This window comes from Macaca thibetana, chromosome 10, assembly GCF_024542745.1.
Source record: "Macaca thibetana thibetana isolate TM-01 chromosome 10, ASM2454274v1, whole genome shotgun sequence".
Classification (NCBI taxonomy): Eukaryota; Metazoa; Chordata; class Mammalia; order Primates; family Cercopithecidae; genus Macaca; species Macaca thibetana.
In genome coordinates this window covers 37,891,072-37,906,306 of record NC_065587.1, presented here as the reverse complement: position 1 = coordinate 37,906,306, position 15,235 = coordinate 37,891,072, and the positions used below count along the sequence as shown (strand labels likewise).

At 53.9% G+C, this 15,235-nt stretch overlaps 1 protein-coding gene across 1 annotated transcript in view; it reads right to left on the bottom strand.

Annotated features, from left to right (window-relative positions):
- The window catches only part of TAF4 (TATA-box binding protein associated factor 4), an 89,219-nt gene that overhangs the window by 27,322 nt on the left and 46,662 nt on the right, over positions 1-15,235 (bottom strand). Inside the window, exons 2-9 of the mRNA XM_050745080.1 lie at positions 13,204-13,364; positions 11,627-11,746; positions 8,867-8,986; positions 7,412-7,534; positions 5,906-5,995; positions 4,872-5,120; positions 2,089-2,236; positions 1,514-1,628 (exon numbers count right to left, since the gene is read on the bottom strand). Of these exons, the coding sequence (XP_050601037.1) occupies positions 1,514-1,628; positions 2,089-2,236; positions 4,872-5,120; positions 5,906-5,995; positions 7,412-7,534; positions 8,867-8,986; positions 11,627-11,746; positions 13,204-13,364 (1,126 nt within the window). The remainder of the gene's footprint in view (positions 1-1,513; positions 1,629-2,088; positions 2,237-4,871; positions 5,121-5,905; positions 5,996-7,411; positions 7,535-8,866; positions 8,987-11,626; positions 11,747-13,203; positions 13,365-15,235) is intronic.

The window sequence follows — 15,235 nt, the reverse complement described above, 5'->3', positions numbered from 1 at the left end:
TGACTGGGCTGCACAGCTTAGGGCTCCGGCTGTGGGACCCAGCCGTGGGACGGAGGCCACTCTGCTGACATCCACGTCCAGGTCATGCCCATGTCCACTGCTCTCTGACACAGGACGGTCTCTGCTCATCTTGTATTTCCTTATCCCAGCCCTGCAATCAGTCTTTTCTCTCAGGAGCCCTTGTCATTTTAGTGGAAAATGGTTTTTAGAAGACGTCATCTGAGCACTAGGTGTGCTCAGTGCTACTGGGGCGTTACTGTTCCCAGGACCCAGCAGTGGACAAAGCTAGAAACTTATGGCAAGACCTATGATTATCCATGCCTGCCGACACACGCTGAAACCCAGTGGCTTGCATCAGCATTCCAATCCTGAGCCAGCCCACAGGGATCGTTCTCCTTCATCCCTTCTGCCAGGTCGCTGACTCCTTGACAGCAAAACACCAAGGCTTCCCGCAGCCTTGATTCTTTCACCCGTGTATGTCCCTAAGTGTCCTCCCTCCTCACGGAGGTTATCAGCCTCCCGCTGGGCCCAGGCAGGCTGGCCATCTCTCCCTGCTCAGGCTTGGACTTTGGCTCAGGCCACAGCTACTCCCCAGGCCTGCTATGCCCTGCCTGATGCCTTTAGGTTCGATGAAGTGTCTGGGAAAGGGAAAACGCATAGTAAGACTTCCTGAAATACACACAACTCCACCACCCCTTGATCACAACAGAGATCACTCCAAGCCTCTCCCATTGCTCAGGTCCCATAAGCACCTCCCTGACGGCAATGCTAAGACCAGCTGCTTTCCAGGAGGCCCAGGCAAAGCAGCATTTCTTTTTCTAGAAACACGGTCTCACTCTGTCACTGAGGCTGGCATATAGTGGTAAAACCATAGCTCACTGTTAACACTTAACTCTTGGCCAGAAGTGATCCTCCTGCCTCAGCCTCCCAAGTAGCTAGGCCCACAGGCGCACACCACCAAGCCTGGCTAATTTTTTATTTTTTTGCTGTTGTTGAGTAAGGTTTCACTATGTTGCACAGGCTGGTCTCAAACTCCCCAGCTCAAGCGATCCTCCCACTTCAGCCTCCTATAGTGCTGGGACTATAAGCATGAGCCACTGCGCCTGGCCCAGTACAGCTTTTCTGAGGGTTCTGAAGTTGAATACATGGAAAGTGAAGCATTTTATACTATGAATGCAATGAACTCAAAATACTATGCTATATTAAAAAATGAATTTCCTATTAGTTCATATAAAAACACAGTTGATTCGCTTTCTGGCTATGTGTATGAAGCAAAACCTCTTTGAGTCAACTCTATGGGAAAACACACTTGTGTGAACATGAGGTCAAAGTAAGCGACGTGAGGTCAAAGTGAGCGACGTGAGGTCAAAGTGAGTGTGAAGCAGCAGCCTCAGAGCCCCTGGCCACCAGGGCCATGTGGGAAAGACCCATGGGCGGGAATGCAGCAGCACGGACTCTGGACTCTTCTCCGCTCTGGCCACACTCCTGCAATGTACACAGGCCCATTCCTTACCGAAACGAACCTCCCCCAGGCTCCTTGAGTTTATTTTTCTGTGCAGCAGCTGCTTGTGCCGAGACAGCGGAAAGGGCTTTGGTTCCAGGTAACACAGCAGGTTTCACCACAGGGACTACAAAACAAACACACAGTGGAAACCACACAAGGCTTTTATTAGATCAACTATGTGCTCTGGTGCTTTACAGGCCCAGGGGCACAGCTACCACTCTCCTAATTAGCTACAAGAAAGTTTCCAAAAACTTCAGATTAATAACTCTAAATTACAGTACAACGTGTAAGCTGTACTTCTCAAGCATTTATTTTCCTGTATTTCATCAAGGTTTTTAAAGTGCAAGAATAATTACAGATAAAGAAGCTAACCACGGTAAATATGTAAGTAACATTTAAAATCATACTGACAGTGGTGATGGTTACACAACACAGTAAATGAAATTAATGCCACTGAACCAGATATTTATAATGGCCAATTTTATGTAATATACATTTTACCACAATTAAACAAAAGCCCAGTGGCAGCTGGCTCTGGGAGCAGCCCTTGGTCTTGAGTGGCCAGGGACCCACAAGGCCCTCACCTGGCTGCAGCGGGTTCAGCTGGATCTGCTGAGGCGTGGTGAGCATGATCCGGTTGTGAGGCTGCCGCAGGGCGACCATGGGTGTCTGCGTCAACGTCACCTGCGGAGGCCGGATCAGGGCTCCTGGCTTCGGAGGCTGCTGGATCACCTGAGGCAGAGCCAACAGAGAATGGTGAGCATGCTCCCTGAGGGCCAGGGGCCACTCTGTCCCTAGCAGGAGGTTCCTCCCTTTCCTTCCGTTGTACCCCACGCCCTCAGTGAGAAGTCCTGGGAAGACCCCGTGTGCGGCTCAACCCCAGCAGGCTACAGGACCATGCTCTGGGCATTGACTCGGCCAGACAGGGCAGGACGTGGGCAAGGGGTGCCCATGTGGGCACAGAAGGGGCAAGCGGGAGCAGATCTGCTGCCTAGAAGCTGCCCCTGGGCACCGGTCAGGGCCTGGAGGGGGCGGGTGGCAAAGTGATGCCTGCTGACCTCAGCAACCCAGGATGGGGCGGACCACTACCCCCCAAATATTAGCAGAGGTGACACTGTTGCCCGGTGGCTACAGGTCAAGTGGTTTTACCTCGTCTGAATTTTCTTTCTTTTTTTTTTTTTTTAGACAAGTCTCGCTCTGTCTCCCAGGCTGGAGTGCAGTGACGTGATCTCGGTTCACTGCAACCTCTGCCTTCCAGGCTCAAGCGATCCTCCACCTCAGATTCCTGAGCAGCTGTGACCATAGGCACCCACCACCATGTCCGGCTAATTTTTTAATTTTTTCGTAGAGATGGGGTTTCACCATGTTGGCCAGGCTGGTCTTGAACTCCTAGGCTCAAGCGATCCTCCCACTTTGACCTCCCAAAGTGATGAATTACAGGCATGAGCCACCAAACCCAGCTCCCTTTCTGAATTTTCTATAAGAAAGCTGAGGGCTTTTCTACTAGAGTGGGGTTAGAGCTCCTAAGCCTTGCCTGAACTTGGCCCTCAAGGGCCTCCACCCACTGCCCCCAGCAGGGCCAGCTCTGTCCACTCAGACCCTGCTGGGCCCCTCATGGTAGGGTCTGCCCAGCTCTGCTGTCATCCTGCCTCTCATTCTCACCTCCAGCACAAGGCAGAGATCCAAAACCTGGCAGCACTGACCACGGCCTGTGCTCTGGCCCTGTCCCCAGGACACTGGGGCCCAGAGACACTGGCATCCCTGTCAAAAGCCAATGCTCAAGTCCATAAGGCCTGGCCCCAAACCTCTGGGTCCAGGTGTTTCAGAATTTAGTTGCTACCATTTGCAAAGGTGCCCTGGCAGGTAAACTCCATGCTGCAGAACATGTGTGGGGGCCTGGGGAAGCAGCCTATAATGCAAACACTTCTTCAATAAAACAGGAACACCCACACTGGACAGGAAGAGCCTCAGGCAGCTCAGGCCACCTGCTGTCAAATGCTCGGGCCAGGGCCTGCAGTGTAGGGAACCTGCCATCAAATGCCCGGGCCAGGCCCTGCGGTGCGGGGAGCCTGCCATCAAATCAGGGAGAAGCCTGGGTTCTGCCTCCACAGGCTTCAGGGTGCAGGCAATGGATCGGATGCCCTGGATCCCACCGACTGCGCTCTGCAGACTCCACACACGGTCAGGAGGAGCCCATGGAAGCAATATGCAGAGGTGATCCTGCTGCCAAACACAGCATCTAATTCTAAAACACCCACGCTGCTCATCTGTGACTAAGCACCAGAGGTCAACACCTGGCAAGAAAATGACTGCCCACAGACTGTCCCTGCTTAAATACAACCCACCTTTTGGGTGAACTAGCTCCACTGACTGGGGAATAGGGAAGTTCTATCCTTACACTACACTGAAGCAAGGGGCACAGCACATCTCTTCCCCTCTGGAGTCAAAAGGAAGGCAACGAAGCCCTCTCCTTACACAGGAGCTCAGCCCTTCCCAGTGGCCACACTTCCCTGGCCTTTGTAAGGGACACCTTCCCTCCATGCTATTTTGCCCTGTTCTCGCTACTAATCAAGACAAAACAAGTGCAACTTGAACAGAGCACAAGAGCCAGCTCCCCAGTGGATACTCCTCACCCAGCTGGTTCTGACGTGTGCACCATCAGAACACATACCGGCTCAAGATGAGGGAGCCCGCACCATTGTGTTTTTTAAACTGTCTTTAGAGGAAGAAAACCCCGCTGACATTTTTTTTTAAACTGCCCTTCTATGTTTGGTGAATCCCTCTGCCCGTGAAAGGGAATGTGCTCGAAATGTAACTCTTCTGGCGAAGACGTCCTTTCTCTAGCTCCAGAGCAAACGTCGTGACTACAAAACCAAGAAGGCCAGATCCACATTGCACATACGTGAACCGCTACGAGCAGCCGCAGCTTTGCCTCCCGGGACCCACCTAAATCCACCCTGCGCTGTGAGCTGCTACCGTCTCCAGTCTCCTGCCCACCTGTCCCACGCGGGTGCCCGTGTCTTACGCTTGGACCGCTGCTCCTAACCCAAGAGAACATCTATCTACAAGATCCTCTAAAAACACACTGCATTCGTTTACACCAGTAACATCCCTAGACAAGACAAGGCGGGGACGTGCCAGTGGTTCAAAGCCAATTCAACTATTTCATTTTACTGAGACAAAACACAAAATCCCAGGGCCTCAACCCTGATTTCTATTTTAACTAAGGTAATGCCTAAGCTTCCTCTAGCAGGAGCCTTCCTGCATGCTTGGAAAAGGTTTCTGAACCATGGCCAATTTATCTAAGAAGCTGGAGGGAGCAGAGGCACAGTGGGCTGTGTGGACCAGTAAGGTGCCCCTTCCATACCAGCGGCGTGGGTTGCCCCTGCTTGCCGACGCCGACCTGTGTGGGCTGCGTGAGGCTGAGCGCAGGGGGCTGGAGGGCACTGGTGACGGTGGCCGCCGTCTTCCCGGCCGTGCGCTGGACTGAGCTACTCAGCACCACAGCCGTGAGCGCAGTGGTGGCCTGCGAGGCGGGCGGTGGCGGCTGCTGCTGGCTCTGCTGGATGAAGGCCGCGGAGTCGGGAGTCAGCTGTCTCAAGGCGGGTAAGCTCCTCTGGGTGGAAAGACAGACACGAGGGGTCAGGGGGTTGCTCATGCGTCAGTTTTCCTTGCTTAAAAATTCAGAAATATCAACTTTTACAGAAAATTTTTGAGTTAAATAAGACGGATGTTGGCCCTCACAGCAGCACGTCTGGATGTCAGGGGCCAGGACCCCATCCCGCCCTCCCACTAGGCGGGATTATTCCTGATAGCAAATGTCCAAAATGTGTTTAAGAAAACAAACAAAAAGAGCCATATTTTTAAAATAGTTTTTTAAATATTTTAACATCACGGGAAGAGAAGATTCTGAATGTTCCCAACACATGGAAATAAGTATTCAAAGTGATAGACCCCACATACCCTGATTCTATGAATGTAACAAAACATTACATGCACCTCATAAATATGTACAAATATATGTATTAAATTTAAAAATGTGCTCATACCAATGATTATCCAACAGACAGCCTGACACTGTTAAAACCCTTGGTCCTATCCAGTTTTGCAAACACTACCCCAATTCTCTGTTCCCCTCGGTTTCAGGAAGCACGCGCCCTTCTCACCACCTTGCGCACAACAGAACCACAAGGCCACAGTGTCAGGGGAGCTCCTGCTTTACAGAAAAACACCTAACATTCTGTCCCCAGGCACTGAGTCCCCGGCCCCACCCCCGCAGGGAGCACAGGCGCTGTGCACCCTCCGTGCCTGGAGCATCCTCACCCCTGTGCACTTGGAGCATCTGCGCCCCACCCCTCCCTGGCCCTGCTGCTCGTCAAGCACCCGGGCCTTCGAAATTACCTTCAGGAAAGGCACAAGGTAAGGTTGAGGTGAAGAATTAAGTTCTCGGTATAACCTGCTTGTGAAATCTTCTGCTTCGATTTTTCCATCCTTAAAAATAAAATCCATGTTGAAATTCTGGTGAATGAGATTCCACACACACTTCTGAATCCCGCATCACTCTGGTCTTGTATTTTACGGCTGATTCCGCCCCGAGTTTCACTGGACAGAGGAGATGGGAAAGTCTGCGTGCTACACCTTCCACAGATACACGTGTGACAGGCGCTCACCCTGGACACCGCAGTGCAGCCAGCTGCGGACCACGTCTCCTCCTGGGAGGGTCACCTGTCTACTTCTCGTCTTTTTCTAAGCCTCTTACTCAATGCCAGTCTTTACTCAGTGTTTACCAGGCACCTATTCGGTGTCAGGCATTTTGCTAGGAGGCAGATCAGCCTAAAAGTAACTCCATTATCAAAGCCAGCCCTGCAAGCACAGTGCTACAGGAGGTCACAGCGTGCCAGGGGCCACACAGACAGGATCCAGACAGTCAGGGCATCAGCACCTTCAGGAGCAGACAACAGCTGTGCTCACCCCTGCAAGCAGTCACGGTGCCCAGAGTCCAGTCAGATAAAAGGGAGCCCAGAGCAAGAGGGCCAGATCCTGTTTCAGAAACAGAGGCCAGCGTGGCATAAAGGTCGGGAAGACAGGCGACAAGGGTGGGAAGGCGGTGCCTGGACTGAACCCTGAGAGACTCAGGAAGACATGGTCAGGCGGGCAAGGAGAAGGCACGGAAAGACTGGCCACTCCAGATCCCCAGGCCATCCCACTGAGGCCAGCATACCCCTGAGCCATGAGACAGCTGTGGGGAGAGCCAAGGTGGAGAGCCAAGAGTTCGGCCATGAGTAGAGATGTAGAGCTTGGGACTGTGGGTTAAGGAGAGGGGAGGCCGCCAGGAATCCTCCCACGTTCTGGCCAGGAGACAGAGTGCTGTTCACTGCGACAGAGGTTTCGGAAGGGGTGGGGGCAGGGGTGGGGGGACGGCTCTGCCACTGGAGCACGAATGTGCCTCAGCTGGTCTGCTCCACGGGGAGGGGGCTTCTGCTGGCTCAGGGTGCGGAATGCCTGTTCCAGCAGGGACTGCGGACACCTGGGAATTTTACAAGAGGTCACACAGGAGTGGGGAGAGGACCAGAAGGGAGCTGCCAGGGACCCTGGCCAGAGTGCAGCATGGTGGGGGCAGCCAGAGGAGAAGAGAGCCACAGACAAGGGACACAGGCACCAGAAAATGGCAAAGCCCAGGAGACCACCAGGCACCAGCCCCAGAACACCCAGCCCCAGAAAGGAGTCTCCTCAGCTAGGCCACACACACCTCTGACAGGTGTGCACCCCCCCCACCGCCTGCAGCCTTCCAGAGGAGCTCTCCCTTTGCTGGCACAGGCCTCCCAGGCACAAGTCACAGCAGCAATAGGTGTCTCTCCTATGCAACAGGCCTTAGGGAAAAGGGAATGTCAAGTCAAGGTTTCTCACCAGTAAATTCTGCACGAGCTCTTTCACATTAGCTGCTGTCTCTGTAGACTGCTTGCCAGATGAAGCCAGTTTTATTAACGTAGATAGGAAATTTTTACATTTCTTCACGTTTTCCATAGTTTCCTGGATTAAAGTAAAAAGACATAAGTGAAAAATCTTAAAAGGCAGATTTTTGTCACAGCCTTTGGTTAATAAAATATGCGTATGTATAAGAGATACATATATTTCTCCTCTAAACTTCAAGAAAACGCACCACCTCTTGGCCTGTGGATGGGAGTGGAACCCCGGGCCATGCTCTGAGGGGCGGCCCAGCCACATCAGTCACATGGCCACCGAAGTCAGCATCTCCCACGGTCCCGCAAGGCCACGTCTAGGAATGTAGCTATGCAAATAATGAAAAAAGTGAAAAGAGACTCTGCGAAGACGCCTGCTGCAATGTCGCTGACCATAAGGACAACCTATGCCAATCCAAATGGACACAGAAGGAAACAAATAGGAGGCAGACATGAAAGCAACGAAAAGTGCGCAGCAAAGAAACCCAAGAAGTTGCCAAGTGGGGCTCACTGTTCACAGACGTCCATCACCACAGGCCAACACTGCGCGTGTACAAACGGGTGGCGCCGCCATTTTACAGACTGAACGCGACCGTCCAAACGGGTGGCGCCGCCATTTTACAGACTGAACGCGACCGTCCAAACGGGTGGCGCCGCCATTTTACAGACTGAACGCGACCGTCCAAACGGGTGGCGCCGCCATTTTACAGACTGAACGCGACCGTCCAAACGGGTGGCGCCGCCATTTTACAGACTGAACGCGACCGTCCAAACGGGTGGCGCCGCCATTTTACAGACTGAACGCGACCGTCCAAACGGGTGGCGCCGCCATTTTACAGACTGAACGCGACCGTCCAAACGGGTGGCGCCATTTTACAGACTGAACGCGACCGTCCAAACGGGTGGCGCCGCCATTTTACAGACTGAACGCGACCGTCCAAACGGGTGGCGCCATTTTACAGACTGAACGCGACCGTCCAAACGGGTGGCGCCGCCATTTTACAGACTGAACGCGACCGTCCAAACGGGTGGCGCCGCCATTTTACAGACTGAACGCGACCGTCCAAACGGGTGGTGCCGCCATTTTACAGACTGAACGCGACCGTCCAACCGGGTGGTGCCGCCATTTTACAGACTGAACACGACCGTCCGCCAGTGACTTTTTCAAAGGCAGGTGTTTGGGCTTCTGCTGTTTGCAGACTTCTGCAGTCTGAGGCCCTCAGGGCCCACCTCAAGCAGCAGAGCCCCACACGCTCACGTGAGCCCCAGACTGTTCATCGCTTTGTGAAGCAGGCAGCGAGCGGTCTGGGACAGAAGCCGGCCCGAGGTCTCAAGGCTGCCTTTTCTGACCTGCGCCGTGGGCCTGACCGTCTTTGAAGGCACAGAAAGGAGCGGCTCTTACCGTGGCAGCTGAGGAAGTGGCGGTTGCCCCTGGAACCGTGCGCTGAGGAGTCCCCGTCTGAACAGCCGTTGCCGTCCCAAGTGAAGCCGTCTGGGCAGCGCCGCCCAGAACGAGCTGAGGCTACAAGAATCCAAAACACAAGGTAAGCGCATCTCATGCTACCAGCTAATGAGGGGAAGACCAGCCTCACACCCAGAAAAAGAAAACAAGCCTCCCTGTGGTGGCCAGGACGCCCAGGAAGCCAAGGGCCCTGGACACCTGCCAGTCAGCTGGACATGGGAGTGCTGCTGGGACGCCTGCCCTGTGCCCTGACGACCGCAGTCCTGAGCACCTGAGGAAGGCATGATTTGCACCTGCATCAAAAACAGACGTTCACAAAGCCAGGCACTGCAGAGACTCCAGTCCTCAGAAGTCCATGGAAAAAGGCACATAGTGACCAGAGTAAATAATCCTAACGGACAACCCAGATCCCCATCTCTCAGAAATCAAAACAACTGAAGAACGGCTCCTGAAAGCTCCATCCTCCCAGATGCAGAGGCTGGCTACAGGGCAGTCAGGCCTCCACAGCCACAGCCTCTCGCAGGGGAGGGTCCCCAGCTCCCTGCAATCACCCAAACCCACCTTTCTTTACTCCCCAAAAGTGAGTGTCAACAAGAAGCCTCCCACAAAGGGGAGTTTTCAGAGCAGATTCGAGCAATGAAGGATGGGTCATCAGTGTCAAACTGTCAGAAAGGAGCGGCTGCTTTGCTAAGCAAATGAACAGCCAGACACCAAAAGGTAGCTCAGACAACTTGGTGGCCCGCACTCAATTCCTCACATTTCCATTCTACACGAATAATCAGAATGCAAATGTTTACTGATATTTTAAACCAGTACTTTTCCAATGTATAAATCTAGTCGTCAACATTCTCTTCTCTCCAACTTTTTAAACACTCCTTTGCAGCTTCTGAAAGCAGGGGGCAGTGTAAGCCTGAGAATGGCTCCAGAGCAGCGAGCGCAACTCCCTCCCCGCGGCAAGGTGGGTGCAGCCCCGCCAGCACGCAGGAAGCAGCTCTGAACAACCCCACAACCCCGCTTCCAGAGGGGTGCGGAAGGGCTGTGAGGAGACAGCAGGGCAGACGGGCTGTTTCTAAGTCTGTGTATCTTTTCACTTGTAACAATAAGCATGGATTTTTTTTTAACTGAAAAACATCAAATAAAAACCTCCAGGGAAGAAAATGTAAAACTACACACCAAGCTGCTGTTTCCGGACCCCAGGAGTGCCCAGGACCCATCTCATCTTTTGGGAGTTTTCTTTCCCATCAGAACTGACTCCTCGCACTTACTTCTGCTCCTGTGAACACATATTTCACTCAGATGATATCCAGATCGTGTCTGCCACTAAGTATAATGCAAAAACTTAACCATAAGCTTCACTACCTTCTCAGAAAAGTCACTGTACCCAAAAATCCAGACGCACCAATCAGAGCACAGGACAGAGCAAGCTCCTCCAGGGAAAACACCGAGGGCAGGGCCCGCACCAAAGGCCAGCACACGTCTCCCTGGTACCGAACCGCCTTTCCACCCGCTTTCACCCACTGCAGCTGCAGCCAGCCGGGACAAGATCCCGTGAGGGTGGAAGAGCCGGGTGGGGGGAAGCTGCCCCTGAAGTCCACACCCCCGGGGCTCAGCCTCCGTTTCACCACTGAGCAACGGGAGCAGGGTCTGTAGCACTGAGGCAAGGACTCTGGATCCGTCAGCAGCGCGTCCAGGCCTGGTTCACGGCAGGAGCTTCACCGGCAGTGACCAACACCACAGAGACCTGCGCATCCACGGACGCTCACAGATACCAGACCAAGAAAAACCCCCGAACCACTTTTCTCCCAGCTGCTTCCTGCTGACTGCCCAGAGAAGGCTGCTTCCCTCACCAGGTGCGTCTGACCAGCCAGCCCCTTCTCCTCCACGCACCTCCGCCGCCCTCCAGAACAGCCCGGCTGCACACAAACCCTTCTGGGCTCTGCAGACCAAAGGCCGAGCTGTCAGGAGCATCAGCACCACTAGGAGAGGGGCTAGCACCTGCTCTGGGACACGCCCCCCTCCGCAGATGAAAACGCTGTTCTAGAAACCACCGGCCACCTGGGTGGGTGCAGAACCCTTCTGGAACTATGCTCTCACTACGGAACGGGACGTGAGTGGCAGGTGGCAGCATGGCGTGGCAGGCACCCTGCAGGCGGCATGGCCAGGAGTGAGTCCCAGAACCTCCCTCGCCTCAGCATAAGCGCCGCATCACGAGATGAAAGAAGCGAGCTCATCTGCTTCCCAGGGTGCGGTGAAAATTACAGTCCATGTGCCTGCAACAGTGAGAACGACGCCTCGGCCACATTCATCTCAGCGACAGCTGCCATCCCCATGGTTACACACAAGGCCACATGTGCACACACACACTGTCCTCACCGCAGGCTGCTTCTGCTTCAGACATGCCTTATGATCAAGTATTAGTAAGCACATAGTTTTAAAGCTTCCAACATGGTGGAAAGCTTGAACAGTGTTGCTGGTGTTAAATTCTGTGTGACTAAAAAAAAAAAAAAAGAGAGATCCTGACTTATCCCATGCTGGTGGTCAAAGAAAAAGCACTTTCTTCAAGGAGAACCTTCCTCCCCAAATTTGACTTAGTATCCAGTTTAAAAAAAAAAAAAAACTCCTAAGGCCTGATCTTTGCATCAAAGAAATCAGGCTTCATGGTCCCTGCAGCCTCAGCAGATCCGCCGCCCGCCCTCTCACCTGGACGCCGGGCGAGCGCTGCAGGGTTGCACTGGGCTGCACCGTTGTCTGGGCCTGAGACACTTGCTTAATTATGGTAGTTGGGGTCACCTGCCGTGCAATGATAGGTGTTCCAGGTGCCTGAAAAATAAGCAGAGTCACGTAAAACAAGCGCAAGTAAAAGGAATTCCCACCCCCAGGTACAAAGAAATTATCCCTTCCAAATGTAACTAGTATATCCGAGTGGGCCCCAGGCTTCTCCATGATCTGCAATGAAGCCACAGTAATTCTAAAGTTTTCTTACCAAAGAACAAGTGTATGACAAACATTTTCCTATATCACAATAAACACATCACTAGGCTTCTTAGCATCTCTACAAAAACTCGTCTCTGAAGAACGCAGTGTCTGGAAATGAGTCCTCGTGCTGCTGGCTCGTGACCTCATTAACAATCACCAACAAGGGTGCAAAGGCAGACGGCCGGTCGGTGCCGCAGAGGGAAGGGACGTGGCCGCCCCTAGGCCAGATGGCCAGTCAGTGCCAGAGGGGGGAAGGAAGGTGGCTGCTTGGGACAGAGGTGGGGACACCACAAGTCCTGAGCCCATGAAGTTTGTCAGAGAGAGACTGACATGGAAAGAGCAGATGGCGGACTGCAACGCGATGCCCACAGTGCAAGTGAAGCCACGAGTGTCTTCCACAGCATCCCACTCAGCAGACAGATGCTGCAGACGTGAGGACACCGTTCTGTGCTACTTCAGATCTAGGTGGTCTCTGGCAGCCTCCGGCACGTCCGTCCACGTCCCCGTCTACGGGACAGAGGTACGACTCCAGAGGGTACGCAGGTCACGTGGCAGGCAGAGAACGCTGATCAAGTCATTCCAGTCTTCACAAACCTGCCAGGTCGTTCAGAGCAGCAGGGTCACAGTGCCAGGGAAACACGGCAGGAGACGGAGCAGGAACACGCAGCGTGCGGGCACGTGCAGGTGGCAGTCATGGGGCCAGACACAGACACACGCCGGGAAAGGCGGGTCCCGGGCACTCTGCCCTCCAAGTCAGAGTCCATGCTCCCTACCACAACTCGGGAGTCGGGAGCTTCGGCCCTGAAGGCTGACGAGGTTGTGCGTGTGTGTGGCCCTCATGCGCCCCTAACAACAGCAGCCAACCCCACTCGCACACAGAGGCTCCAGGACTCTTGGTGCCTTAGGAGTCTCCATGCAGCGCTGGTGGCGTCCTGCCAGTGGAGTCCTAGCACGATCTCTACTTTGCAGATGAGGGGACAGGCACAGGAAGGTGAAGCCATAGGGAGAGAAGGGAAGGGGCCAGGACGGCCAATCCTGGACTGCTCACTTTGACCCCACTCGGCCAGCCCTTCGGTGGGCTGCAGGAGCTGGTGCCTCTGAGCTGGGCAAGGCCCTGCCACCAAGAGGAGGACAGGAGAGCAGTGCCGTCCTGGCCCATCCTGGATGGGACCGGACACCGCACACACTTCCCAGTCCTCACTCCCACGGCTATGCCTGGCCCTTGCAGGCTTCCCCAGCATGCGTGGGTAGAGGGGCTGGGCAGGGAAGGGGTTCGCACTCCAGGGCACACGTGCACTCACCTGTACGGTGGAGATCTGGACGGGAGGGGCACTTGTGGGGGTGGCAGGGCGGGGCGCCATGGTGGTCTGAGGCTGGGCATGGGCCTGCGCCTGCATCTGGGCCAAGGCCTGCTGAGGAATCATTAACAACTGCCCATTCTCACTTCGGACGAGGACCATTCCTGCAGACAAAGGAGACCCGGCGTCAGGAATGCACCCACCCCAGAGCCCTGAGGAGACCCTGGCCCGACCCAGGGAAAGCTGACAGCTGTGAGAAGGAAACAAAGGAAATCAAGTCTTAAACACACGAATCCCCCGAACTCGAAACACACTTGTGAATCACGATGGTATACAAGACGAGAAAACTGTAAAGGTTGCTAAAAGGCCATGAAAAAAAAAAAGGCACCTGAGCCTTCCTTTTATAAATGAGCCGGACAGCAAGGCAATGTAGCAATGGCTTCCACTGGCCACATCACGTGCCCCCATGCCCCCAACCGGCCCACACACCCCACAGACATGCCAGTCTCCTTGCTCCCACCTCCTGCTTGTGCCATGGCCATGTCGGCTGGGCTGGGCCTAGAGGTCACAACCATGTCTACGGCCCACACTCCAGGTTCTCCCAACCTGCTGTCCTGTGACGCCCAGACCCAACAGAAGGAGGGTGGGCCACGAGGCTCCTCACCAGAACCCTCCTCTCGGGGGGCGGGACAGTGGTGCCCCCACGCTGCCCTGACACCCACAACACAGGCGCAGAGATGCGACACAACCCTTAGGAAAGGAGAACTATTTGCCCTTCGTGGTTCTTGAGCTAAATCGTGGGAAAGCAAATCCTACCATTTAGGTTTGGCATTAATTTTAGCTTCAAAAAACAGCAACCAGTTAGATCACAAATTCCATTAGAAACAGTAACACAACGGTCCAACTTTTAAATGTTAACTTCCCATGACAGAGGTGGGGATGCAGCCGCGGGAACAGGGCTATAAACATTGCACTCGTTCCCGCGTGAAGACTCGGCAGACGGCCCAGCACCACAGAGCTGAGAAACTAAACACACGTGCAATGAGGCACCGCCACCGGCCGTCCCCACCACCCATCACACGCTGGCCAAGCCGCAGGGCACAGGGGGCGGCCACTGTGTTTCCCAGCCTCTCCTTCCTCCCCTTTATGGAGAATGGAAAACAATAACCTCAAAAAAGATAAAGTAAGGCCTGAAAACCTCCTGTTGGTCCTGACAAATAAGCGTGGGGCTTCCTCCTCCTGTGCTATGACGCTGGGGCACTCTCAGAGGTTTCGGGAGAGTCTGGGAAGCTGCTGGGCTCCAGCTCTTTCGAAACTCAGCGTGGTATCAAGAATAACGGTAATGCCTCTCCTGGGCTAACATCTAAAATTCTTGATCCAAAAAGCCACATTTATGCCCATTCAGAAAACTTCCCCCCAAAACATCCCTTTCAAAATAAACCATGGAGAAATCAAACAAAAACGAAACACCCAGCTGCAGCAAATAACCTGCTGGAATCTCCAAGCCTGGAGCTCACGAACAAAGTAACAGGAAAGGCCTCCAAGGCTCCATCTCTTGAGTCTGTGCCCACAGTGCCCAGAACAGCCTTCAAGCCAGGCGGACACTCATCAGCCATGTGGCCGCCAGAGCTGCTGCAAGTCACGAGGGAGATTCCACTCTCACCCAAGCACACATGGGGCCTGGGGACCCCAAAACAAGACACCTGGTAAACACCCCATGTCTGTGATGGTTATTATGGAGTGTCAACTTGACTGAAGGATGCAAAGTACTGCTCCTGGGTGTGTCTGTGAGGGTGCTGCCAAAGAAGGTTAACATTTGAGTCAGTGGACTGGGAGAGACAGACCCACCGTCAATGTGGCTGGGTACCATCTAATCAGCTGCCAGCGTGGCTGGGACAAAAGCAGGCAGAGGAACGTGGAAGGACTGGACTGGCTGAGTCTTCCAGTCTCCATCTTTCTCCCGAGCGGATGCCTCCTGCCCTGGAACATCAGACTCCAAGTTCTTCGGCTTTTAGACTCTTGGCCTTACACCAGT